At 34.6% G+C, this 27449-nt stretch overlaps 2 protein-coding genes across 3 annotated transcripts in view; one reads left to right on the forward strand and one right to left on the reverse strand.

Moving 5' to 3' along the window:
- Nucleotides 1–27449, reverse strand: part of LOC126814728 (probable ATP-dependent RNA helicase DHX35) — a 148520-nt gene that overhangs the window by 19479 nt on the left and 101592 nt on the right. The window contains exon 23 of one of the 2 annotated variants that reach the window (XM_050540085.2): nucleotides 8571–9855. The exons of the other annotated variant lie outside the window; for it this stretch is intronic. Within the exon in view, the coding sequence (XP_050396042.1) occupies nucleotides 9836–9855 (20 nt within the window). The 3' untranslated portion in view covers nucleotides 8571–9835. Of the gene's footprint in view, nucleotides 1–8570; nucleotides 9856–27449 lie in introns of those variants that run through there. 2 annotated transcript variants of the gene reach the window in all.
- LOC126814741 (probable G-protein coupled receptor B0563.6) lies at nucleotides 1953–27425 on the forward strand. The gene is made up of 2 exons (XM_050540117.2): nucleotides 1953–2066; nucleotides 24446–27425. Exon 2 carries the CDS (start codon nucleotides 24503–24505, stop codon nucleotides 25583–25585), a length of 1083 nt encoding a protein of 360 aa, XP_050396074.1. The 5' UTR covers nucleotides 1953–2066; nucleotides 24446–24502; the 3' UTR covers nucleotides 25586–27425.

Below are 27449 nucleotides of genomic sequence, written 5' to 3' on the forward strand. Positions count from 1 at the left end.
CCCCCCCCCCCCCTTTTAATCCCTGTAAGAGTTTCGGCTGTGTAGGTCTAGTTGTAAATGGCCCCCTAATCAAAGGCGTTAAGTTTTAATTGTAATTGATTGTCATCTTTGTTGCATATTCTGTATATATTTGCCTACTATTCACATACCTGTATCATTTGCTTGATAAAGACGAGAGTATCCTTGTCGAAACGTCACTTAGTATTAAACTCAGTAATTGTGTACCCATAAAATTGTACCTTGTGTTAGCTGTATTGCTTTTCATAATATATGGATTCCAGTAGAAGAAACAGTTGCTGATCCAGTTCGTTACATAATTATAATATTCTATCAATATAATAGACATTCATCCATAAAGTCTCCAGTCAATAATTCACTTGCACAATCTACTGGTTGACATTAATGTTGTTTTTATGACTTTTTTTTTCGATTTATTTATGACTAGCTGTTTCCAGATCATTTAACAAATTCAAACCAATTTTAATCATTTTAGTATTTCCAACAAAAAACGTAGTTTTATAAAATGACAGACTTTAGTTATTACTAACAGCTGTAGTCACTTTTATATATGGATTTTAGCAAAAGAAATATTTGATAATAAAAACTAAATAGATACCATCCCACTGTTCGTAACTGGTTCATTGCATTTTGGTGAAAATGGATATCAAAAACATAATTTTCGAATGTACATTATATCTCAAAATATCTAATATAAATTGAAATGTAACCATGTCAAAAGAAAGCAATAATATCAAAGTCTAATTGTGTCATTTTAGCACAATATCAATCCCTTGAGAACTACAATAAGTAGAATCTATAATACAAATATTTGGTCCAAAAATGGTTAAATTCCCTTCAGTATTTACCAGTCTGATTAAAAAACAGATCCTATTTCGTTTCGTTTATTATAGTTCAAAATTTTGTTTTACTTGTCTTTACTACACTAGGATCTGGAAGAGTTGTTATATAACCCGCGTTCTGGTTGATGTGAGGGACTACCCAATGAAACCGTCTGTTGCAGCAAGTTCTTGGCATGCGATGCACGGAACTATGGGTATCATACTAGAAATATCAATGCTCATAGGGTCAAAAGCCACTTGTGTGACCCTTGACACAACTTCCCACTACAACTGGTCAGATCTTTAATCAGATTGAGTATTTACAAAAATCGATCGAATTGAAATTTCATCGATCTCTGCTGCTCGCTATATGTAATAAGCTTACAGTTTAAGTACAGGAGGAGAATCTGAGCTGTTTTTATTAAGGATCAACATAACCTTGAAATTAATGTACCCATAATTATAAACAGATTAGAGATTTTATATGACAATATAGTACAGGAAACAGATATATATCTAGTACATTTATTCCTTATATATCTATGGATATATTGCTGTTATATACTACTAAATGATCTTATATATACAAAATTAAACTTTTAATAAATTATCAATATATAGATACAGTAGGCAAATATTAATTAACTAAGATTCTTCAGGAAGCAGGTACTTTTCTGATAAATTAATGATAATGTTAGACAATTGTTTTTAATAACACCATATCAACCAAATTTTTCATCCTACACCTCAGCTTTATTTGTGAGCGTAATTGGTGTGGTTTTTGATCAATCAATGTTTAGTAGTTTCCTCAGTTAATGCATTTCTTTTCTCGAGCCACAAATTACAGTTAATCAAGATTACATCCGATAGCCTTGATTATCTTTTATTTTCTATGACTTCTGTGTAAATATCCAGAAACTTGAGTTGATGTACCTCTCAGTGAAGCAAAATCAAATTTTATTGGCTGCAGCAACCTGTCAAATGCCATTCAAGGCGTGTCTCTTTATGAGCAGCTCTGTTTCCAATTGGTCAATTATAGGAATCAGGGTGGCATATGAAGCACTAGATACTGTTGACATATTGTAAAATAACACAATATGATATGGGGATTGATCTTTAAACATCAGTTGCTTTGTATATCTTAATGAATTGATTTAAATATTGTGCATTTATTTACTAACAGTTCAGGCATCGATATAGAATCTAACTGCAATATACTTTACAAAGGTAAGCAAAATACTTTTTTAAGAAATACTAATATTAATATTGAATATTTAGATGAGATATTTAACACAAAGCATGAACAAAATGTGCCAAAAATGATGAAGTTTGTCCGGGTTGCTCTAAAGATAAATTTCCTGCTAGTTATATCTAATATCTTTTTATTTCGATTTCGATAGTTGTTTTTTTATTTTCACATATTCTATTCTTTGGTGGGATTTCAGCATATTCTTTATTTTTAATAATTCAATAATTTATCCATTCTGTATTTTTGTTCTAATTCATTAATTCAATTTAAAAAGCCATTAAGCTACATGTTGGCTTATAAAATGAATTGATATGGTTGATCACTGTCACTATGAAAGGTCATTCTCCTATGAGTTACAATAAACTGTAGTCATTTGCATAAAAACACTCTAACATACAGTAGAATCTGTACAAGCAGCCATTCCTATTCAATGACATCTCCTTGTAAACAGTCATGATAAATTCCCCTCTGTAGAAATTCTACTGTTTCATCTCTTTAATCAACGGTCACTAACACGGCCAGCGGTCACTGTTTTAGTTATAAATTTAACAAAACATCACCCATTCAACAGCCACTGTTGAATGATACCATCTTGTTGTACTTTGCACCTCCGCTAATCCTGGGATTAATAGTTAATTATCTGGCCCCTATTGATCCGGTAAAAAGAACGGTGAAAATAATAAACCCAGGATTATCTGTTAATTAATCATTAATTAAATGACTAACCATGATCATTATTTTCACATGTAATAAAACATTCTTTGATACTGATTGATTAATAAACTAAAAGTACCGTCAAAGCCGAGTTTTGTCACAATCATCTAGTATCTATTTTCCATTGCCACTTTGTTGCTCAACCGAAGTATTAGCGCCTCCTATATTACATAAATGGTTACACCCCATGGAAATCAGTGACAAATTCAGTGCTGAGTTTTTGGACATGTGCTTTTTTGATAAAAAAAATTAATTCGTAGATTTTTTTCACAAAAATGGATAAATATTATCGAATACATCACAATGGTAGACAGTAGTATCAATATTGGTACAAAATGACACGTTTACAGAAGATATATCAGAGATTTGAGTTAAAAGAATTTTCGTTCCAAGCAAGTTTCAGCAACAGCCAATTTTACTGATTCAAGTACTATTGTTTGCTTTCAATGCATACAAGCATCAAATTTACTTGATATCAGCACTAACAAACACTGATATTTTATTAAGAGGTCACTTCCATCCTTAAACGGTCAGTCATGAAAATTCCCTTGAGTGGCTGCTTAATACAGATTCTACTGTAATTACAAATCAATTTGTAAATTTCTAAAGCATGCCACAAGTTAACCTTTTATACCTTATTGGTCAGTCTGCTATTAAAGTAGCAATATTGTTAAGGACTTATTGGTCTGATATAATAGTAGCAATATTGTTATAACAACATATAAAACCCAACCATCTCCAATCTGTGCATGGACTTAAAACATACTATATCAAGGCCATCTACAAAACTTATTGAATCTACCTCCCCTGATTTCAGGTAATCTGAATATTTCTTTTTTTTCTCATAAGAATTTAAAACAAAATAATTTCTGTCTCAAATTACTTTCAGAAAGTCAAATGCAAACCAAAAATTTGCTAGCCATAACAAACTTCTCAAATAAGTTCTAGAAAGCGTAAGTGCTTGCTACATTTGTCACTACTTATAGTCTGGATAGGGAAAAAATAGAAATCCTGGTAGATTCCTCCCAGTTCATCTCCCACTGGTGTCAGTTGAGAAATAATCAGCCTGCTTATCTCCCATGGGTCTCCCTCAAGAAATAAACACCTGCATCTCTATATCTTGATAAATTAAGGATATATATAGTTATTTCCTTTATCATCCAATACAGTTGACTGTAAAATATTGCTGGCTTAAAATATATCTCGCTTTCTTCTCTTAAAAGATAAAAACAGCATATGGGTAAAAGAGCTCTTAGCCCCCACCCCCACCCCCCAAAAAGGAACAGGGATTTAGCTAAAAAGATGAATAAACAAAAATATACTTTTGATATTATTATTTTCTCTCTAAATTCTACATCTTGCCTTTCAAACATCACTGAGTAACAACATTTTAAAACCTAATCCATTACCCCAAAAATGAGAGAGAGAAACAAGATATAAAATCCACTAGACAAAAATCAGGTCATTTCGGGACTAACATCTGGTTCAATTTTATCTTAATAATTTGCTTGCGTGTAGCAGTCTTTAGCAGTAAGAGGAAACTGGAGGACTTGGAGAAAATCCACCAGGATGGACAGGGGACTGTATTCCTTGTCACGTACAAGCAGTTAATCGAAACCATGTCATTTGATTCAATGACAGACCATATGATCTTAAGCGGACATGTTAATCTACTCAGTCACCTACCCTAACCCCCGAAAATAAGACAGGAGGACTGTGTGGTGTGATGTGTGTGCTGTCATCAATACAAGAGTCTGGAATTTTATATGTCGATTTCCTCCCAATATATATAAAATAGTACATCTGTTACTCCCAAAATGACCTAGTTTGTAAGGGTAGAATTTCGAAACCATTTCTTTCCCCATCCCTCAAAAACCAATGCAATATAATGAGTTCTCTATTCTTCAAATGAGAATATAAAATAAACCCAAATATTCAAGTTGCTATTGTCTGATTTTCTTGGAAACCACTTACTACCTTATCTATCATTCATCCATCTGTGATTTAATTCATTTCATCTGATAATTATGATAAGAGTTATCTATTTACACAGCTTGTTTTCAGCAGAATCGAATAGTGTTCTGTATTCATCTTTTAATAGGAAAGTAAAATAAAAATTTGTTAGTCATGTGAGGTCTTCAAATGAGAAGAGATATTAGGTGTTTCACCTTATTGAATTGTTCCCGATATGACAATTGGACTATGTGCGCACTGATACATATTGGAATGAAAGAGTACTAAAACCTTCATTAAGATATTACTCTACTCAGTCAACCACTGGAACCTGCAGATCGATTTTCCTTTAAGGTGCATGATGCAAGAAGATTTAGATAAACTGCTGGCCATTCTTGCTATAATACTGTTCAAAAACAGATAATACAAAATGAACATATTGTAAATTTCTTTATTCTGAAAGAAGTTATCACTGTTTGAAGTTTTGAAAAGATGTGTTATAGATTGTTTATCATTGTAACAATGGTAGTTGATATTCGAGACTACTGCTCGATTCCACATTTTATAATTAAAACATTAAATATCGGCTGTGTTTTAATTTCCGCTATCCGGGAGCCACGTTGGTTCAGCGAGTAAGTCGTTACATAGTTAACCATGCTATTCCAGGTTCGATCTCAGTGCTGGCCAAGAAAGTTTCTCAGAATTTTTCGGTGGTGTAAAATTGAGAGCCTCAGGCAAGAAATAAGATCAAACAGTATTCAATTGGATGGGACGACAAAAATGAGGTCAGGTTTACTACTTGACATGTGCTTAAAAAAAAACAACAGTTGGAATTGAACGAAGAGTAGGTAGAAATACACCTGTCTGGAAAAAATTTCCTCATTACAAAATGCATGGTGAGCTCCAATCTTCATTAGCATGGTTTGCTTAATGTTTGGAATGAAGACGGATCGGAAGAAAGATAGTTAATTACCGGCATTCAAAAAATTGTTTGGAATGTAGACACATCGGAAGAAAGATGGCTAATTACAGGCATTCGAAAAATTGAATCTACAGACAATAAACACTATCTGACAATAGTTCACTGAAACTGGATACTAAATCTTCATTAAATTAACTGTGTACTTTGAGTTAATAAAGCAGTTGTTAATGTTTTTTATTTACTTTAATTTCATTTTATGACCAAAGTTGATTTAAAAACCAAATTGTAAGTTGCTGAGTCCATATCCTTTAAAACCATTCTCCCGTAATTACTTGTATAAAAGCGACACGATACCAACAATGCAAATTAATGGTTCCTTGAAAACAGGGACAGGATATTTGCATGAGAACAAATTAGTATTGATTATTCTAAGATGTAATCTAAATATGGTACCAGAGTACAAGATTATTCAACCATGTAATTTAAATATGATACCATTGTACAGGTAATATTCCCTGAGCAACGAACTTGACAAGATTGTATTAGAAGTAGTTTTAATACAAGAAATGTTTATTCTTTATCAACTGGTTACAAAAATAATCTTGTTATTGTGTATATGTACACAATAGAATTATTGTGCATGCACATGGGGGGTGGATTGCCGAATGGTTAGCACATGCGCACTGTATCATGAGGTCTGTCATTGAGTCAAATGGAGTGGTTTTGATTCCCCGGTTGTACGTGACAAGGAGTAAGGTCAACTGTCCAGTCTTGTGGGTTTTCCTCCAACTGCTAAAGACCCCTACGCAAAAGCAAATTATTTAAATAAAATTAAACGATACGTTAGTCCACAAATAACCTAGTTTGTGTTGAGTGGTCTTATTATTACAGATCCCATTGGGATTTGATGTCTGACTTCAAATGATAGAATTATGGCCAGTTTTTAAAAACAAATTATCTTTGAATAATTATAGATTATCATTCATTTATATCATTCACAGCTGCTACATAATTTTTAATACATTTATTACATTTATTTCAAATACCATTTACTGTTAGACATATATTCTTAATTTCTAACTCAGTGAAGGCTGAAACACATATTAAAAATATTATATACAGAAGAGTTGATTAAACAACATTTCATTTTTGTTTCCATAATACCATATCCCCTGTACCAAAAAGAGCAAATGCTAACAATGTCATTTATTAATGACCGAGATGAAATATGATTTTAGCAATATAAACCAGCGGCTGCCAGGCAGGATACGCCCACATTTTTGAGAGATGGATAGAGAACAAGCTAACAAGAAAGTGATTTTTCCTACTATCAAGGTCCATAATTCAGGAAATTACAATTCAATATGCGCGAATATCGAAAGGAACTGATATCTTTGTGTTATAAACTTGATATACCATATTTTTACGTTATTTGAGAACAAACGGCGGCCATTTTGTCTGTCAATTTTGGGTTGATTTTCACGAAATTCGAATTCAGTCGTCCTTAGGGTGTAACAGTGTTATAATAATACAGTTTTTTAAATCGGATAAAAATTATGACCTCTATAGGGTCCACAAGGTAAAAACGTGATTTTTCGTACAATCAGGGGCCATAATTCAGGAAGTTACAGTTCGATATGCGCGAATATGGAAAGGAACCGAGATCTTTGGGTTATAAACTTACATTTCAAGTTTCAACAAAATCGGATAAAAATTGTGACCTCTATAGGGTCCACAACCTTGATATACCACATTTTTACGCTATTTGAGAACGAAAGGCGGCCATTTTGTCTGTCAATTTTGGGCCGATTTTCACGAAATTCGAACTCAGTCGTCCTTAAGGTGTAATGGTGATATAATAATACATGTTTTTAAATCGGATAAAAATAATGACCTCTATAGGGTCCACAAGCTAAAAACGCAATTTTTCGTACAATCAGTGACCATAATTCAGGAAGTTACGGTCCGATATGCGCAAATATCGAAAGAAACCCAGATCTTTGGGTTATAAACTTACATTTAAAGTTTCAACAAAATCGGATAAAAATTGTGACCTATAGGGTCCACAACCTTGATATACCATATTTTTACGCTATTTGAGAACGAAAGGCGGCCATTTTGTCTGTCAGTTTTGGGCCGATTTTTACGAAATTCAAACTCAGTCGTCCTTAGGCTGTAACGGTGATATAATAATACGTGTTTTTAAATCGGATAAAAATTATGACCTCTATAGGGTCCACAAGCTAAAAACGCAATTTTTTGTACAATCAAGGGCCATAATTCAGGAAGTTACGGTCCGATGGGCGAATATCGAAAGGAACCCAGATCTTTGGGTTATAAACTTACATTTCAAGTTTCAACAAAATCGGATAAAAATTGTGACCTCTATAGGGTCCACGACCTTGATATACCATATTTTAACGCTATTTGAGAACGAACTGCGTCCATTTTGTCTGTCAATTTTGGGCCGATTTTCACGAAATTCGAACTCAGTCGTCCTTAAGGTGTAATGGTGATATAATAATACAGGTTTTAAATCGGATAAAAATTATGACCTCTATAGGGTCCACAAGCTAAAAACGCATTTTTTCGTACAATCAGGGACCATAATTCTGGAAGTTACGGTCCGATATGCGCGAATATCAAAAGGATTCGAGATCTTTGGGTTATAAACTTACATTTCAAGTTTCAACAAAATCGGATAAAAATTGTGACCTCTATAGGGTCCACAACCTTGATATACCATATTTTTACGCTATATGAGAACGAACGACGGCCATTTTGTCTGTCAGTTTTGGGTCGATTTTCACGAAATTCGAATTCAGTCGTCCTTAGGGTGTAACAGTGTTATAATAATACAGTTTTTTAAATCGGATAAAAATTAGGGTTTAACGATGATATAATAATATGGTTTTTTAAATCGGATAAAAATTATGACCTCTATAGGGTCCACAAGCTAAAAACGTGATTTTTCGTACATTCTGGGGCCATAATTCAGGAAGTTAAGTGCCGATATGCGCGAATATCGAAAGGAACCAAGATCTTTGGGTTATAATCATACATTTCAAGTTTAAACTAAATTGGATAAAAATTGTGACCTCTACAGTGTTCCCAAGCTAAAAACGTGATTTTTCGTACAATCAGGGGCCATAATCCATGAAGTTACAGTCCGATACATGCCAATATCGAAAGGGGCTTAACAAAAAAAAAAAGTGAATGGGCAAACACATAACTTATTTGATTAAGGATTGAATAAGTGTTATTTAGTTTATGATAGGGTACAAGGAGAGAGAGAGGGAGAGAGAGAGAGACAGAAAAATGGCGTTTAATGTCCACTGGCACAAACTAGGTCATTTCGGGACCAACATATGGTTTGATTTTATTTCAATAATTCGCTTGTGCCTAGGGTTCTTTGGCAGTGGGAGGAAACAGGAGGGCTCGTAGAAAACCCACAAGGTTGGACAGGCCACCCTACGTACAACTTGGGAATCGAAATCATGCCAGTTGACATAACGACAGACCTTATAGAGCGCACATGCTAACCATTCGGCCATCCACCCCCCTAGGGTACAATGATACTGATTTTAATCGCACAGTCACATAAAATAGGATACTGTATTTAGTTGGATGTACAACAGTACTTATTTTAATCTCATAGTCACACACACAAGAGGATACCATTTCTAGTTGGTGGTACAACAGTACCGATTTTAATCTCACAGTTACATAAAATAGGATACTGTATTTAGTTGGGGGTACAACAATACTGATTTTAATCTCACAGTTACATAAAATAGGATACTGTATTTAGTTGGGGGTACAACAATACTGATTTTAATCTCACAGTTACATAAAATAGGATACTGTATTTAGTTGGGGGTACAACAATACTGATTTTAATCTCACAGTTACATAAAATAGGATACTGTATTTAGTTGGGGGTACAACAATACTGATTTTAATCTCACAGTTACATAAAATAGGATACTGTATTTAGTTGGGTGTACAACAGTACTGATTTTAATCTCACAGTCACACACAACAGATTACCGTATTTAGTTGGGGGTACAACAGTATTGATTTCAATCTCACACATACAATAAGATACCATACTTGGCATAACAGTCATTTTAAGTTCTTTCCTCATATTATCAGGAACTAATATATTGGCAATAAACCTAAAAAAAAAAGCAGACTAAAAATTTATTCATAATGTACAAATGAAATTTATATTTTCACAGTCAAAAAGTCCTGTGGGCAAGCCAGTTATTAAAACAAAGATATGTTAGTTTAGTGGTGTGCAGATGTTTGGTCATGCTGGAGGGCCAACTCTTTCATAGTATGTCCCTAAGACCCATGTAGTCACAGTTAGTCACAGAGTGGCTGGGTTTGTTTTGAGTGGGCATTTTCAGGAATAAGCATTGATTGAAGGAGACAGTATCTTTTGTGAATTCTATACTTTAATAGACCAGCGGCTGCCATGCTGGATACGCCCACATTTTCGAGAGATGGATAGAGAACAAGCTAAAAAGAAAGTGATTTTTCATACAATCAGGGGCCATAATTCAGGAAGTTACGGTCCGATATGCGCGGATATCGAAAGGAACCGAGATCTTTGGGTTATAAACTTACATTTCAAGTTTCAACAAAATTGGATAAAAAATTGTGACCTCTTTAGTGTCCACAACCTTTCACGAAATTAGAACTCAGCCGCCCTTAGGGTTTAACGGTGATATAATAATACGGTTTTGTAAATCGGATAAAAATTATGACCTTTATATGGTCCACAAGCTAAAAACGTGATTTTCGTACATTCAGGGGCCATAATTCAGGAAGTTACGTTCCGATATGCGCGAATATCGAAAGCAACCAAGATCTTTGGGTTATAATCATACATTTCAAGCTTAAACTAAATCGGATAAAAATTGTGACCTCTACAGTGTTCCCAAGCTAAAAACGTGATTTTTCGTACAATCAGGGGCCATAATCCATGAAGTTACAGTCCGATACATGCCAATATCGAAAGGAACCGAGATCTTTGGGTGATAAACCTATATTTCAAGTTTCATTGAAATCGGATAAAAATTGTGACCTGTAGACTGTTCACAAACAATTGTGGACGGACGGACGGACAGGGGCGACGACAATATACGTCCACATGAAAGTGTAGGCGTATAAAAACAGATTGGGTGACCAAATGGTCTTACACATGCATTTTAGATAAGGTATGTCATTTGAGTCCAGTTTCGAACCCGCACATATATGTGACAAATAGTATGGTAGCCTGTCCACCATCATGGGGTTATTTTAGTTTTCTCTCACTATTAAAGAACCATATGTTGGTCCCAAAAATACCTGGTTTGTGTTGAAGTTTTGCTCATGCATATGGATGTATTGATCGAGATGCAAAAATTTCTGTTGTCAATAGTGATCAAAGAGAAAACTATAAATGGATGAATACAGAAATCATTAACAAAACACAGACAAAACTGAATTCTATTCATGACTAAATACGGAAGCAACACGTGATGATTTATCTACATGAAACAATGGCACCTTTGTACTTTTCACAAGGAAAACAGTGAATATGAAAAGAACCCCTGAAAAGGAGTAGGCAAAATGCCCATCTTCATAAGCCCAGTTAAAACAGGACATCAAACCCCATTTCAATTCATTTCATTACATGTAAAATACACCCACACTTCAATACTTGCATATATATAAAAAGCAGTATACACATACCTGCATATGCTTGCATAATATAACAAGCAGTTGTCATGTAGGATACTCCCACATTTGAACACATGTGTATAATAACTGTAACATGTAACAATGATTTGAACATGGTACGAATGAATCATTCAGTATATAAACAAATGGTGTAACATGTATTGATAGAATCTAGAAGGAATTTGTTTTAATAATAATCACAGGAAGTTTCCTGTAACATATGCTTGAACTGTAAATTAATAAAATCATTAACTTTTATATACCGATATGTACAGGTAATTCTTAATTTCAGAACCATGGTGGCTAAGTGAGTAAGATGCTGGCTCGCTAGCCTGGAGGTCGCATGGTTCGATCTCGGTGTTGATCAGGATTTTCCCGGGGTGGTTTCCCCTCGTCAGTCATGCATGATGGAGGGCCTGACAAGGACAGCTGTCTATCCTCAGTAAGATGAAAATCTGAGGTCCTGTGTACACATTCGCATGCACATGAAAGATCTCTTGGCAATTGGAATTCGATATAAAAATAGGCTGTAGTGCCGCTGTCATGGAAAAATTTCCCTCATAGCACACTGTATGGCATATGCCTGTCTTCTTTAACCCAAACGAAGCAAAACAGTAGGATGTTAAACACCATTTCATTTCATTTCATTCCATTTATTCTTAATTTCAAATTCTTTGGGAAAGTATTTGTGAAATGACCTATTGCAAACATACCAATTTGTCAATTTTATATAACATTGGTGCTAAGATCACAATCAAGTGCAGAAACCAAATCATCTAATTAAAATAGTTTTTTTTATATTTTTCTATGGAACAACATAATAAATTAAAATGGGATTAACAGGGTGGGGACAGTTCTTATGATCATGAAAACTTAGACAGTTCTCGGGAACCACACAGTGGTTCAGAGTGAAAAGGCACTGCCCAGAAAACCTGGAATGCCCAGGTTCAATCCCTGTGTTGGCCAAAAGAGTTCAGACATGATGTAGAATGGACAACCAGGCAATGAAGAGCACTTAGTCATTCAGATGGGACAAAAAACTGATGTCCTGTGTACACAGTGTGTACAATAAAAACCTTAATGGAGATTTTGAAATAAGAGTAGGCCATAGCGCTAATGTTCGGCAAAATTTCTTCCTAGCAAACTGCAAGTTATTTCATTGGCTAACTCTCAACAATAGAAAATGAAATGAAATGAAATGGGGTTTAACGTCCTACTGTTCTGCTCCTAACCTGGGCTAATGAAGACGGGCATACGCCATACAGTGTGCTATGAGGGAAATTTTGCCCGGACAGCGGCACTACGGCCTACTCTTATATCGAATTCCAACTGCCAAGGGATCTTTTACGTGCACGCCAATGTGTACACGGGACCTCGGTTTTTCGTCCCATCCGAACGACTAGACAGCTGTCCTTGTCAGCCCCTCCGTCCTGCATCACTGACAAGGGAGAACCACGCCGGAAAATCTGGATGAACTTTCTCGGCCAATGCAGGGATCGAACACCCGACCTCCAGGCTAGCGAGCTAGCGTCTTACCCACTTAGCCACGTGATCCCCCAACAATAGAAAGACATCATCCAATATACATACATGTCTATATCATGCATAGGCTTTCATGATAAAGGAGCTAACAGTGTGAGTGTGGGTGATGACAGTGGTACTATTGACGGTAATTACCAGTAAACAACATCAGTTTGATCAATGGGACTACAAACAATTGATAATGAATATTAGTTAAAACACAACACCTGCTGTGAGTAAAAGATCTTGATAATAGAAACCCTACACTCTTATAATGCACTCTTTATCATACTAAAAGGGATGAACTTCTGTACCTGAACCTTCAAGTTGAGTCAATAACCTCCGCCGTTTTCCTATATGACAGATTTCAGGATCTAAATGTTGAATCAGATCTAAGTGTCATTAATACCTTCATCTAATCAGACTTAATAATAGATTTTGCAATATCTCAATAAATTCCTTCTGCAGTTCCACTTAATCACTAATAAGAGAAGGCCATTATAAGGCATTAAATAGTATTTGGACAGTAACCGATAGATCCAGCAGACCTACTTAATTACAGAGCTGATATCCTGCCATTTTAACCTTTAAATTCACTCCTCACTGATTCAGGAACTGCATCATCACAACAGCTCCTGTCTATTCAATTCAGTAACTGACAATTAAACTATCATGAAATGTATTAAGAAGTATTAAGGAATTACCGAGCCTGAGGTCAAACACTACATAGGGGAGCACCACCTTCAATATAATCTTGTGGCTTAATATGTGTGTTGGTGTAAATGCTTGGGGGGTTGACTTCGGGTTTCCTACAATCTTTTCAGTTAATCATGTATATTTAATTAGATTATATGCAGCACTGAAGCCAAATCTCTTAATTAGCTGCTACCATAGATCTACACAGGTTTTGAAATTTGTGAAGTGGAAAGAATTTGTAGGTACTAACATATGTTTTCCTTCAATTTTTCATGATGAACTTAGATCTATTTCATTGAAATTCAGACCAGTGTTAGATCTATTTGATTGAAATTTAGACAGTGTTAACATTTTACATGCATAGTAGAGTTTCAGACCAGTTCAGGGAAAACTCAGTTTTACAGAATTTATCCCATCTATATTTGAATTATATATTCACAGAAATGCATTCACATGCTACCACATTTAAATCTGAGGGAAAAAATAAAAATTTGTTAGTCCAGATATCCCAGACCATAATTATATTTTAGATTGGCCTCTGTGTGTTGTATTTTGGGTAGATTATTTAGCCCAACAACTAGTAGATAGTTAGTTTCTTATCATTAAAAATTCTTCTATACATTTATGTTTTTATTTATCATGTATTGTGTCTTTTAACTATATATAAAAATTGACTTCATTTTAATAAATGACATTTTCACACCAACAAGATGGCTTTGAATTATTTAGTCATGTTGGATTAGGGATCACAACAAGTTTTCCTGACATTGATTTTTGAGCTGTGTGATGATATCAATATTAAAGAATTGCTATAACATAGTAAAATTTTTATTGGAATGCTTCCGTAACACTCTCAGAATACATGTAAGTAACAGCCCTTTGGTAAATGAAATGGGGCTGTTCTATATACTGAAAAATTCTGAAAGGGATTAGGTAGATCATGGGTCAGGATGGGCCAAGCATAAAAATTGTATTTTTCCAGTATTTTTTAGTGTTTTCTGTATATACTTCTACACCGGGACAACAAAGACGAGTGCTATGAGTAAAATTTCGTCCAGAATTTTGTCAGGCCCTCCGTCCTGCACCACTGACAAGGGGAAATTACGTTGGAAATTCTAAAGAACTTCCTTAGCCAACACCAAGATCTCATGCCATAGCCCCTGGTTAGTGAGCAATGCATCTTACTCACAGACCCAACATGGCTCTCCTGCAATTTTGAAGGTGCCAGAATGTTTGTTAGCAACAGTAAATTTATTTTCCTGTAAAGCTATTTGAGGAATGCATGATTATATTATATCAAATTACTGTGTTGTAAAAAAGCAACATAGCTCACTTACTGGAATGTTTTAATGAAGAATAATAACAGAATAATCACTATTCAATTAGTGCATTTATGAAACACCATAATGCAATGTCATTTGGCAAAAATTCGGTGGCATATCCAAAATTTGCAAAGGGGAAGGGTTTACTTGCAACACTGAGAAAAGTTTGAAATTTTAGGTCTAATTTAGTGCAATCTTGGTAAATCTGATAACATAGTTGGGCTAAATGGTTAGATGAGTTTTTTCTAATAGCAAATTTAATTATCATGATATTGTATTAGGTTTTAAAAATAAATCATGTGGTTATTATGGTTACCATACCAACACTATTTTTGTTAGCCCAAATCGTAGACCCTCAGACTTTGATTTTATCATTTCCCCTAGTCTGTAGTGAAATGAAATAAAATTGGGTTTAATGTCCTACTGTTCTGCTCCGACTGGGCTAATGAAGTCAGGCATACGCCATACAGTGTACAAGGGAAATTTTACCCGCACAGCCAATGTATACACAAGACCTTTGTTTTTCGTCCCATCAGAACGACTAGACAGCTGTCCTTGTCAGGCCCTCCGTCCTGCACCACTGACAGGGGGAAACAACGTCGGAAAATCCCATTAACTTTCTTGGCCAATGCAGGGATAGAACACGCGATCTCCAGACTAGCAAGCCAGCGTCTTACCCACCTAGCCACCGTGGCTCCCCATATACAGCTGTCTTGGCACGGTTTATTGCAGACAGAAATTTCAGTATAATAAAAGTCCAAATTGGCATTAGAACCTTACTTTACATAGCCAAAAGGGAATATTTCATGAATAAATTATTATTATCCTACAAATATTTTGTATCTTAGTCCAATGGTATAGACACATAAATTCATGATACCCTACCATAAATAAAAAATATGACATATGAATTTAATTTGCAAAAATGACCGACAGTGAAAGTGGAAGCCCTACTATAGACTATAGTATTGATGTAGTTTATCAAAAGATTTAATTTAGTAGTTCACTTAGTTTTATCCAATCGTAAATGCTTAATGGATAATTATTGAAAATATAACAGTACAACTAAACATCTGATAGCTATGTACATGAATGGTTTGCCAAGATAGTTGTGATGTTTTGTGTGTGCAGCGTGTAGGAGAGGGGCAACCTCAACCACATTGGTATCTTAAATATACCTTCTTATGTACAAACTGATTTGATGATATATTTGGACTAAAAACATATTAAAACTAATTAATCTATCAAAAATTTGATTCAAATCCCTCTCAAAACATTGCATTTGCAAGGAAATACCCCAAGCTATAAAAAATCTATTAAAAGAAGACATGTATACATGTGTCATATGACTTAGCTGTCACAGTAACTAGCAACGGGGGCAAAGCCAGAGGAGAATTCATTGCATATAAAAGATGATGTTGTCTTTAATTGCTGTCCATTTACCATAAATATCGAAGCATAAGTAAATTATCGAAATTAGCCCCTGGCCACTTTTTTTTCAGCATTTTTTATCACAAATTGTTGTACGTTTAAGTCTCCCACTTTTTCCACGTCCGCTCATGATCAAATTCATCAACATATACATCAATTGCTCCCTAAAGCAAGAGTTCAGACAATCTATGCGTGCAAGGAATCCAGTATTTTTCAAGCAAGATTAGTTATCTCTACTTTCCAGAAACACTTTTGTGGGAAAGTATCTTTAAGGCTAAGATTATAAAGAAAAAATCAGAATGAAATTGATAAAGTTTGATAACTATGACCCAAGGCTGTGAACCAATGAGGTTGTTGTGTTATTTAAGAATTATCAAGTCTCTGGGTTTTACACAGCTTTAATAGAAGGCTTGCTCTTGCTTTAACTCAGTACATCTTATCAAGCCCTTCACATAATAGCCTACATTTTTCTTCACTAATTTTGACTGGTTACTGATCATAGGCGTACAGGGAAATTTTTGACTGGGGGGGCGGTGGTGGTTGGTGCCCAAAAAATGTAGTTAGGTTCTTAGTATGTTACATAATAATAATAAATTTGCTGTTAAATTGGACACATTCAAGAACACAATATCTTTTTTTTATACAACTTTTACAAAATACAATTGTGTGCCCAAATTTTCCCAGCATATGGTGCCCAAAATGGGGGGGCGGTCGCCCCTGCCCCCCAGCTCGTACGCCTATGTTACTGATACCATGCTTTCCAATTTAAATGTTTAGCTGTGATCAAGTTGCAAAGTTCAAGGTTCGTTCAATGTCAATTAGGTAGTTGGAAGTTTCCACTTTTCCGCTATCATTATGCTATTACCCACTTCATAACACCTTAGTCCAAACCGTTCTAATTTACTTTTTGGTCTTCCATGAGTTTTTCAATTCAACATAAAAGCTTTCAGCGGCTGTAAATGAATCTATTCCTTTTAGTGTTCATATCACATTTATATGGTAAAGTGAGATAACGTACATAAAAGTTTGGGAATTTAAGACTAATCTAGCAATGTTTAGATGTTGTAAAACTCACAGTTGTTACTTCAGGAAGATGGGTTTTACAGGGCATTTCAAATTCAAATTCCATCTGTTATTCATTTAACCACTCCTCCAAACCTATTATTGTGCAATATTGGATGATTAAAACCCTTCCCCGTCCAGCAGGCTTCCTGGTTGTTTTGAAAATTCCAACCTCGAGGTTTACCCGGTTTCCTTCCACTGCTACACACCCCTACGCACAAGCGAATTATTGAAATAAAACTGAACCATATGTTAGTCCCCAAATGACCCAATTTGTGTCGAGTGGACCCCAAACCCCATTTCTCTCTCTCTCTCTTTGTTTTGAAAATTATCTAAAATTGACTAACTTCACCTGAAGCACAGAATTTCAACAGCCGGAAAGATTCATACTTTTATACAATTAATGGAATGCTTATTAAATCTATTATTGTGCAATATTAGAAGATTAAAATCCTCCCCCGTCCAGCAGGCTTCCTGGTTGTTCTGAAAATTATCCACAAGTGAGTCACTTTAGCTGAAGCACAGAATTTTATACCCAAAAGCTTATCAACAGCCTGATAGATTCATTAATTCTGCCAAAAGGGATTTATAGATATGGTTTAACATCATTTCAGTGAGTACACTAGAGATAATAGTCAGTGAATGATGTAAATCATGTATATGGTCCTGTACATTTCATTTCGATTAAAGGTTCACACAACAATAGCTGTAGGTTATTTCCATTTGGCTACAAACTTTTTAGATAAAATGGGGTTTGACATCTAATTTTTCTGCACAAACCTGGCTAATGAAGACAAACTTACTCCATACAGTATACAGAGGGTCATTATGCCGAACAGCAAAACTACGTCCAAAACTGGGAGAGAACCTGAGATCTGCTAGTTAGCGGCCTACTCACTGAGCCACTGTGGCCCCCTTTCCAAATGACAAATTGTGAAAAGTTGAGATGTTTAAAATCTATTAGTTGTCAAGATATATATCCATCTAAAAAAAACTAATGGAAACAAGGCTACATGGAAACATTAACACTATCCATGTTACACTCTTAAAGTGCCATAATGCAAAAATTCTAATTTACTGTGTTTCTCAGTTTAGAAATATGTTTATACACTTACATTTAAAGATACATTATGGAAGATTAGATAAAGAGCTGGCAGTTCTCACTATAATAGTTAAAAACTAGATAATGTAGAGGCAATTTACTGAAAATTTCAGTCAAATTGATCCACTATGAACCGAGAATTAAGCAACTGAAATTTCAGCATAGCCTCGATCATCATTGCTAAAGTCTGTACGATAAAAAACATAGTCTCGATCATCCATTCCATGATTAAATTATGAATGAAAGTCGAGCAGCAAATGGGATCATAATCCAGTAAATATCGCATACTAGCGATGCCACCGAGAGTTGATTATGGACTGGATAAGTTAATTAATGTCTAATTAATAATTTAGATAACATTTCAGGCCTAAAGAAAGACATGCAGCAATAGGCAGATTTAGCTCTTGCATAATGTATGTTTAATGCCCTACCATTGTCTCCACCTTGCCCTATGGATTTTCAATCATTTTCAATAATTGTTAAGACCCTAGGCCTTGTTTCACAAAAACTTAAATCTCCTTAAAATCATCTTAAACTAAAATTTCATCCTAACTTAAAGATACATTATGGGAGATTCGGTAACGAGTTGGCAGTTCTCCTAACTTAAAATCATGACATTAACAAATATTGATTAGAGCTAGATTGTTAGATCTATTGCGACATATAGATATATTTGTAATCAAGTTTAGTGTGTTCTGTTATCTTCGTTACACAACTGAATTAAAATAAGGTTTAATGTTTTTAAAACGAACTTTATGAATTCCCATGTCATATTTCATTCACTTTATATGAACTTTGAATTACATGTTAAATAGGCCAGAGAATGGTGTTTATTAAATAATTTCAATCGAATTTCAATAAACACAAGTTAATTACAAATTAAAATTGATGTGAGTAGACGACAAGAAAGTCACTGGTATCTGCTGTCTCTTTCGGATTATTTTCTTTGAAAGATGTTGGGAATGAAATAGTAACTGATATGATGTTGATAATGGAGGGTAACGAGTGATTAATGGGAATGGAAGCCGTGAATTTGTTGACACATATTTAGAGGATACAATTCTATGGAATACAATTACTGCTTATTACTGAGCGACGTTTCGACTAGGCTTCTCTAGTCATTATAATCATTGACAATAATATTGTGTCCTGTTAATTAGTATCTATCACATTTTATATATAAAGTCTTGTTACAGTATTGGTTCTTTGAATCAGGTTCATGACAACAATCGGATCAGAACAGTAGGAAGTTAAACCCCATTTCATTTCATTTCATTTCTTGACAACAACACTGGTTTAACTTCATATGATACTTTTATTGTTCTTCAAAATTATCAAGTACAAAACTTCTTAAAGACTCGATAATTAGCTTGTGTTGAGGGAACCATGGTCCTAGCTTGGTTTGGAACACCCAGGTGCCAACTTCCAACTAACTTACATGGCCGCTCCCCAGTCTTAACTAACCTTCTATCACTTCAGATATCTGCTTATAATCCCTTTAGAGACAAAGGATGATCGAAGAGATTATGCAGCTGGCTATGCAAGCTGATTACAACACAGATCCAATTTCGTTTCGTTTTTATAGTTCAAAATTTTGATTTTACTTGTCTTTACTACACTTGGATCTGGAAGCGTTGTTATTTAACTCGTGTTCTGCTTGAAATGAGGGGTCAGCCAATCAAATGGTCTGTTGAATCGAGCGTTTGACCTTTTTTGCGCGGAACTGTGGGTAGAGGGATTATATAGGCTTTGCCTGTTTCCTAATCCTAATATTCAATAAAATATTGTTTAAAAAAAAACAAAAAAAAACTGTGGGTAGACATTAGCGGCAATAGAAATCAAAATAAAGCAAAAGTAGATAAAAAAATACATGGCGGTCGCTAATTGGTTAATCGAATGACTGATGTAATCGGGTCAAATGTCGCTTGCTTGGTACCTGACGTCATAGAATGTGAACTCCCACTATAACTTGTTAGATCTACATGTAGTGTAGGCGATCGAAAGTATAAAAAACGAAACGAAATATAGATCTATATTTTAATTAGATTGCTGGCTATGTTGCATTATACCAAATTAATTGTTCAGTACAGATTGCTTACAAGAAAAAGGACATTACATAATGCAAGCCAACAGTAGTAATTAATGACTTCCACATGGTTGTTTGTCGTGTTAAGCCAGCGCCAATGTCAACCATCTGTGTGGATCATAATATGATAAGGTGTAATACTATAGTCCTTGCGACCATAATTGTATCATTAACAATTATTGGTTCACACTTTCAATAGAGTAAAATCCCATGTATTGATGAAAGTGAATGATATATTTATATATAAGAAACAGTGATATTTTGGTAAAATCCTTACCATCATATTCTACCTTGTTTATGATGTGTGTTTGGTAGACCAAATAAGGTAATGGTCTACCCCTGGTCTTTGAAGAATGGGGATGTTTATTCCATATTTGGTAAGGAAATTAATGTTAAGGTCAGTCTATGACATACAGAAATTAGGGGGTTATAAAAGAGGGTGTTGGCGTGCACATAAAAGAACCCTTGAAATTTGGAATATGAAATAAGAGTAGGCCATTGTGTGAAATTTCTATCCTAGCACAGTGTGTATGCCCATCTTCATTAGTCCGATCTGTCTTCATTAGTCCAGTAGAAGCAGAACAGTAAGATGTTAAACCCCATTTCATTTCATTAGTCCAGTTGGTGCATAACAGTATAACTTTAACCCCAATTTCATTTCATTTCTGTTTCCAAGTAAAATGGTGGGCCTACATGCATTTTAGAACTAAGAACATAATATGCACTTTAGTGAAGTCATCTCCAACAGCACGTGAGTAGGTATTACTAGTATTAGCCATGAATACACTAACAAGAATATCAATTCATATATATATATATACTGTCTGTCTTCAATCACGCCAGAAACGCTTCAATATTCTTCATAAATGCATATGTCAAGGTGGATTAAGACAATTATTCTTTCTCACCGATATAATAAATTCTGGTAAAAACAAATTAAGTTGTCATTTCTTGGCACTGAGTAATGATTTCATTTCCTGTGTCGCAAAATCACTTCCCTGAATAGAAATCCATCAGAAATATTCCATTTAACATATCAAATAATAAAAATAAATTTAAATATCACACACACAACAAAAGTACACTGTAACATTTACCAGTATTCAATTTAAATTGTCAAGCAAAAAATAACTTTAAAAATCATAACCCCTGATTACATTTAAACTACTATCTTATTTAAAAATCATATAATTTATTTCTGCCTTTAGAGTTTCTGAATGTCATTAATAATATCCTACTAAAAGAGGTGTTATCACTTTTAATAAACAAATAAATGTTACAATCATACTAAAAATACAAATATATTAAGGATTTTGTCAAGCATACTTAACTTCTTGAAAACCCTGATAGGTTCAGCTGTGAACAACAAAGAAAGTTGTGTTTATCTGGATTATACTCCCTGCTGTTACTAATGTATCTACCAAACAAATATATACTATCAAACAAAGCTAATGTATTCATTAACTAAACCATTATCTACACATGGTGGCTTAATCAGTCTTACTAATTGTTTACAACTAAACCACAAGAATATAATAGGTGGCTACATGGGTTAATTTATACAACTGATTACTTCAATTTGAGAACTCACTGTGAAGAACTTTTGTTTTGATGTTTTGATATATTTGTTTTGATGTTTTGATATATTAGAAACAGTGCCAGACTTTTCGATTAGTAAACAAGCCAACAGTGAGGCTGATGTCCCCCGCCGAAATCCCAAAATAAATAGATGACATATTAATTAATCGCACTTTTTATTTTTTTCAAAAGTATCAAGCAATCAAATTGATTATCAACTATACACTAAGTTACATCACTCTCTATCAGATAGAATCAAAGTCATCCTGTCCCAAAGGATCGACCAATGAAATTGCTTAGCTCTGTTTAGCTTTAGCTCGAAATGTTAATCACTGAACTCAGACAAGACATTCACCTAATGAACATCAACATCAAGTTAAAACATTCTACCTCAATTAAAAGCAGAGTTGTCATGTTTCAAAGTCTTGACCAATCAAATTCTCATCATCAAACTTAGTCAAAGTATTGATATAACGAATCTATACTCAGAGTTTTATCACTTTCACTTAATTAAAACCAAAGTTATTGGCCCCAAAGCATCAACCAATTAAATTGCTTATCTCTGCTTACCCTAAGGAGAAAATGCTCATCTTCGAACTCCATCAAGGCATTTGCCTAGTAAATACCTACACCAAGTTTGAACGTTCTAGCTCAATTAGAAGGAGGGTTATTGTGTTCCAAAGTCTCGGCCAATCAAATCGCTTATCGCTCTGCTTACCCTGAGCAAAAAATGTTCATTATCGAACTTAGTCAAGGTTATGATGTAATGAAACTATACACCAAGTTTCATCACTCCCACTTAATTAGAATTAAAGTTATCGTGTCCCAAAGCATTAGCCAATCAAATTGCTTATCTCTGCTTACCCTAAGCAGAAAATGCTCATCTTCGAACTCCATCAAGGCATTTGCCTAGTAAATACCTACACCAAGTTTTAACATTCTAGCTCAATTAGAAATAGAGTTATTGTGTCCCAAAAAGTGTGACGGACAGACGGACGGACTGCTTGAACAACTGGTGATTACTCAATGCCATCATTTCTCAAAGAATTTCGATGGTGCAATAGTTGACTTAATGATAGTACAAAAGCTGATATCAGATTAAACTATTTTTATTAACTTTTTTTCAATTCACAAAATTATTTTACTAAATCTGTACAATTTTTATGCAAAATAATGTCACAATGTATTATGTGTATCATATTGAGTAACTTATTTATCCTTCAAATGGTACAAAAACAGAGGACCTATTTACACATTGGCATGCCTGTAAAGGAAGCCTCGATGGTTGTAATTCAAAATAAGAGTAGGCTGTAGTGTCGCTGTCTGAGCAAAATGTCCTTCAATGTTACACGACATGACGTTATGCCCATCTTCATTAACTCGGTTGGTTCAGAAAAAGAGGACATTACATCAGTTTCATTTCATTTTCATCTCTGTGGTATACGACAAAAATCTGCTTCTTACAGGGAAATCCAAGTTATATTTAACTAACAAAAACTCTACCAAATTATTATCCTAGTGCAATTATCTGAAGCTCTGTATAATTTTTTGAAAGATACAATCTTTGTTGGCCAGGACTCCCCAAATTCCATGCTGTATATATCATATCTATATAACGAAAGCTATAGTGATAAGTGATTTTGAAGAGTATCGGCTCACTTATCCAACTGAAGAACTTATATATTACATAAGCCAATAATCATTTGCAAATGGCTCAATATTTTGATTTGAAATTTCCAGACAATTATATGCTATATCCAGTTTGATTTTCACACTTAAACCCACTTCTGGCAAGCGGTCTCTCCCTTTAACAGCTATATTCTTTACTTTTATATATTTACACGTCCGGGGAGAACAAGGAACAAATTGGATACAAATGTCATGCCTTGAAAATGATAAATATTAGAAACTGAAGATTAGATTTTATCATCTCTTTGTGAGATATGGTAGTCTTTGTAGGTTTTTTAATCCCTTTCATCTACAATATTGGGATTAAAGTTGAATCTTTAAAAGGATTATCAGATCAAATTGTGAAAATAAAATTTTGATTGGAGGGGGATATTATCCATATTGATATTTGCATTCATTTATGTACTCCATAGAGATCCATATAAATAGCAGACAACATTTTGAAAAAAAAATATAATAATGAAGCCTCACTACCAATTTTGTATATGTATTAGTTTCACCAATAAGAAATCAACCCAATGAGTAACAAATCTACTCTTCTTATCTTTCAGGTCTGTCAAGATGTTATAACCAAAGAATCAGAAAATACAGCATCATCAGAAATCAAGATGAATTCCACAGAGGACTATGTTGCGGAATATATTGAGAGAATCTGTTATAATTATCTTGGACCAACTATTTGTATTATAGGAATTCTCAGTAATATTCTTAACCTCTTAATTTTAACAGAGCGCTCTTTAAAGGAGTCCCCCTATTCATATCTCACTGCAATGGCCGTAACAGATCTATGCGCTCTATTCCAGGCACTTCTCTTCATGCTGTTCTCAAAAAATAATCCCACCAGTTATTACTGGAAGTTTTACGATGCTCACATCTTTTATCCAATCATCAACATTTGTACAAATTCAAGTGTCTGGTTGATAGTGCTTTTAACAGTGGAACGTTTTTTATTTGTACGTTTTCCATTCTGGGGTAAAGTTAATTTAAATCGAAAAGGGTCTCATATAAAGATTGCTCTTGTTATGGTTATTATGGTGATCATAAACATTCCACGATTCCTGACTTTTACAGTTATGTATCTACCAGAAAAAAACGTATACGTTCTCCATTCACGACCTTTCCGACACAGTAATGTAAATTATGCCATCAGTTGGTTTTACAGTACAGTCATCAATTTCATTCCACTGTTTGTTCTGTGTATATCAAATATTTATCTATTAGTTGCTGTTCATCAAGCTAGATCACATCGCAAACTTCTAACCAATCAGAATAATAACAAAAATACTTGGCATCGAGATCAAATGCGACTGACAATTACCCTCATCAGTATTGTCTTTCTTTTCATAGCATGTATCCTGCCAAATGCTTTTTCTGATCGACCAGTGGCCCATGCTTTGTTTGGGAAAGAGGGGGAATCTATTAAAGACTTTGGTAGCAATTCCAGATCATATCGAATCCTTCAAGTACTCACCAACTTTTTACTTTGGTGTAATCTTTCATTAAATTTTGTTCTCTATTGTGCTTTTAACACCAAGTTTGTTCAAGTATTCAAAAAAATGTTGAATCGCTGGGCCAAGAAAATCCACGATAAAACTGAAGCTATGACATCATTCCAAGCTGGTGAAATGAACTCATCAGAACTGAGCCTTGGTCACCGGCAAACACATCTGTCCCTAACGCGAACCACCTGATGTGAGGAAGAACGAGAAGCTGAACAGAATAACTGTATCATGATGACAAATCTGAGCTGTGTTAGACATAGTGATACGCATCAAGATATCACGAAAGGATGTTCTGTTTAGTTGTCTTGTTCAAAGTAAAATCTAGCAAAGTGACCAACCAATATAGTGTGGACTTTCAAGCAGCTCGAATGCATAGCCGAATGACACAAAAGTAAAGGACATAATCAATCCAAATTAACTGTTTTCATACAAAACAAACCGAGTGAATGACAAATTTTATTTTGAATTGATATACTATATAGATCTTATATGAGATATAACTATATTCCAAAAGTGCTTTGAGGTGTATGAGAAAGAGAGAGAGAGAAAGAGAGAGAGAGAGTTTAACTCCACTTGAAACAAACTATGGTTCAAATTAAATTTCAATAATTCGCTTGCGCGTAAGGGTCTTTAGCAGCGGGAGGAAACCGGACAACCCAGAGAAAACCCACAAGGTTGGGCAGGCCACCCTACTCCTTGTCACGTACAACCAGGGAATCGAAATGACACCAGTTTACTCAATGACAGACCTTATGATACAAAATGCACGCACTAACCAATCTAAAAGTGTTACTTGGATCATGCTTTTCAATATTATTGTAAAGACCTACATATCGAAGGATAAATAAAGATAAACGGGACAGTGCTAGCCCCCTTAAATACCAACAAATAGCATACATAGAAGCTATAATAATGCCAAAACTATTTAAAATGGCACCAAAAATCCTGATGTGTATCACATTCACAAGCTTTAGAAGTTGAATTAAAAATGAAGAGAACACGTGTGATGCCAATCAAACAACATTGGTACAGACATTTCATAAACCAAAATGGTCAGTGATTATGTGTGTAGAATATATATAACTCAACTTTATGGATAGATTGAAGGATATCTATAAACTCATACTATAGATTATGAAAAGCTGTGATTCCGCTAAAAACCCCAGCTCCATAATGGTTCTTTCAAACCTTTTTATAGTACATTAGTAAATGTACAAGGCACAGTGCCTTTTCTGACAATTTATGTATGGAAAATAGAGAGATTTGTGAGATTTAATCCAGCCAGATATGTTGCTTTAATCAATACGAAACATTCTCATTACTAGATTGTAGATACTTTATTGGCTTAATCACCAAATTTATGACCAATGAGATGTTTGAGAGTTTCCGTCAAGATTCTGTTCAAAACAACCATGGATATGAACTTATCCTTTCTATTATGTACCTTTAATATATTTATAAACAATGTTGGTGTCTATATACCTATATCTACCTCAACTCTTCATCAAAATTTCGCACAAGCTTAGTAATATTCACACTAATATTTAACTTTATATATTCTACAATATCCTAAATCATATTTCATAAAAGTTGCATAAAGAAAATATCTATATAGATATAAGGCCAAGCCAATTTGATTTTCAGTTCTTTGGGGTCTGGGGATCACGTCGGCTAAGTGGGTTAGGCGCTGGCTCGCTAGCCTGGAGGTTGGGTGTTCAATCCCTGCATTGGCAGAGAAAGTTCATCCAGATTTTCCGGCGTGGTTTTCCCTTGTCAGTGATGCAGGACGGAGGGCCTGACAAGGACAGCTGTCTAATCATTTGGATGAGACAAAAAAACGAGGTCCCGTGTACACATTGGCGTGCACATAAAAGATCCCTTGACAGTTGGAATTCGATGTAAGAGTAGGCCGTAGTGCTGCTGTCCGGGCAAAATTTCCCTCATAGCACACTATGCCGTATGCTTGTCTTCATTAGCCCAGTTCGGATCAAAACAGTAGGACGTTAAATATGATTTCATTTCATTTCATTTCTTTGGGGTCTTGATAAATAAA

This window comes from Patella vulgata, chromosome 3 (assembly GCF_932274485.2).
Source record: "Patella vulgata chromosome 3, xgPatVulg1.2, whole genome shotgun sequence".
Taxonomy (NCBI): Eukaryota; Metazoa; Mollusca; class Gastropoda; family Patellidae; genus Patella; species Patella vulgata.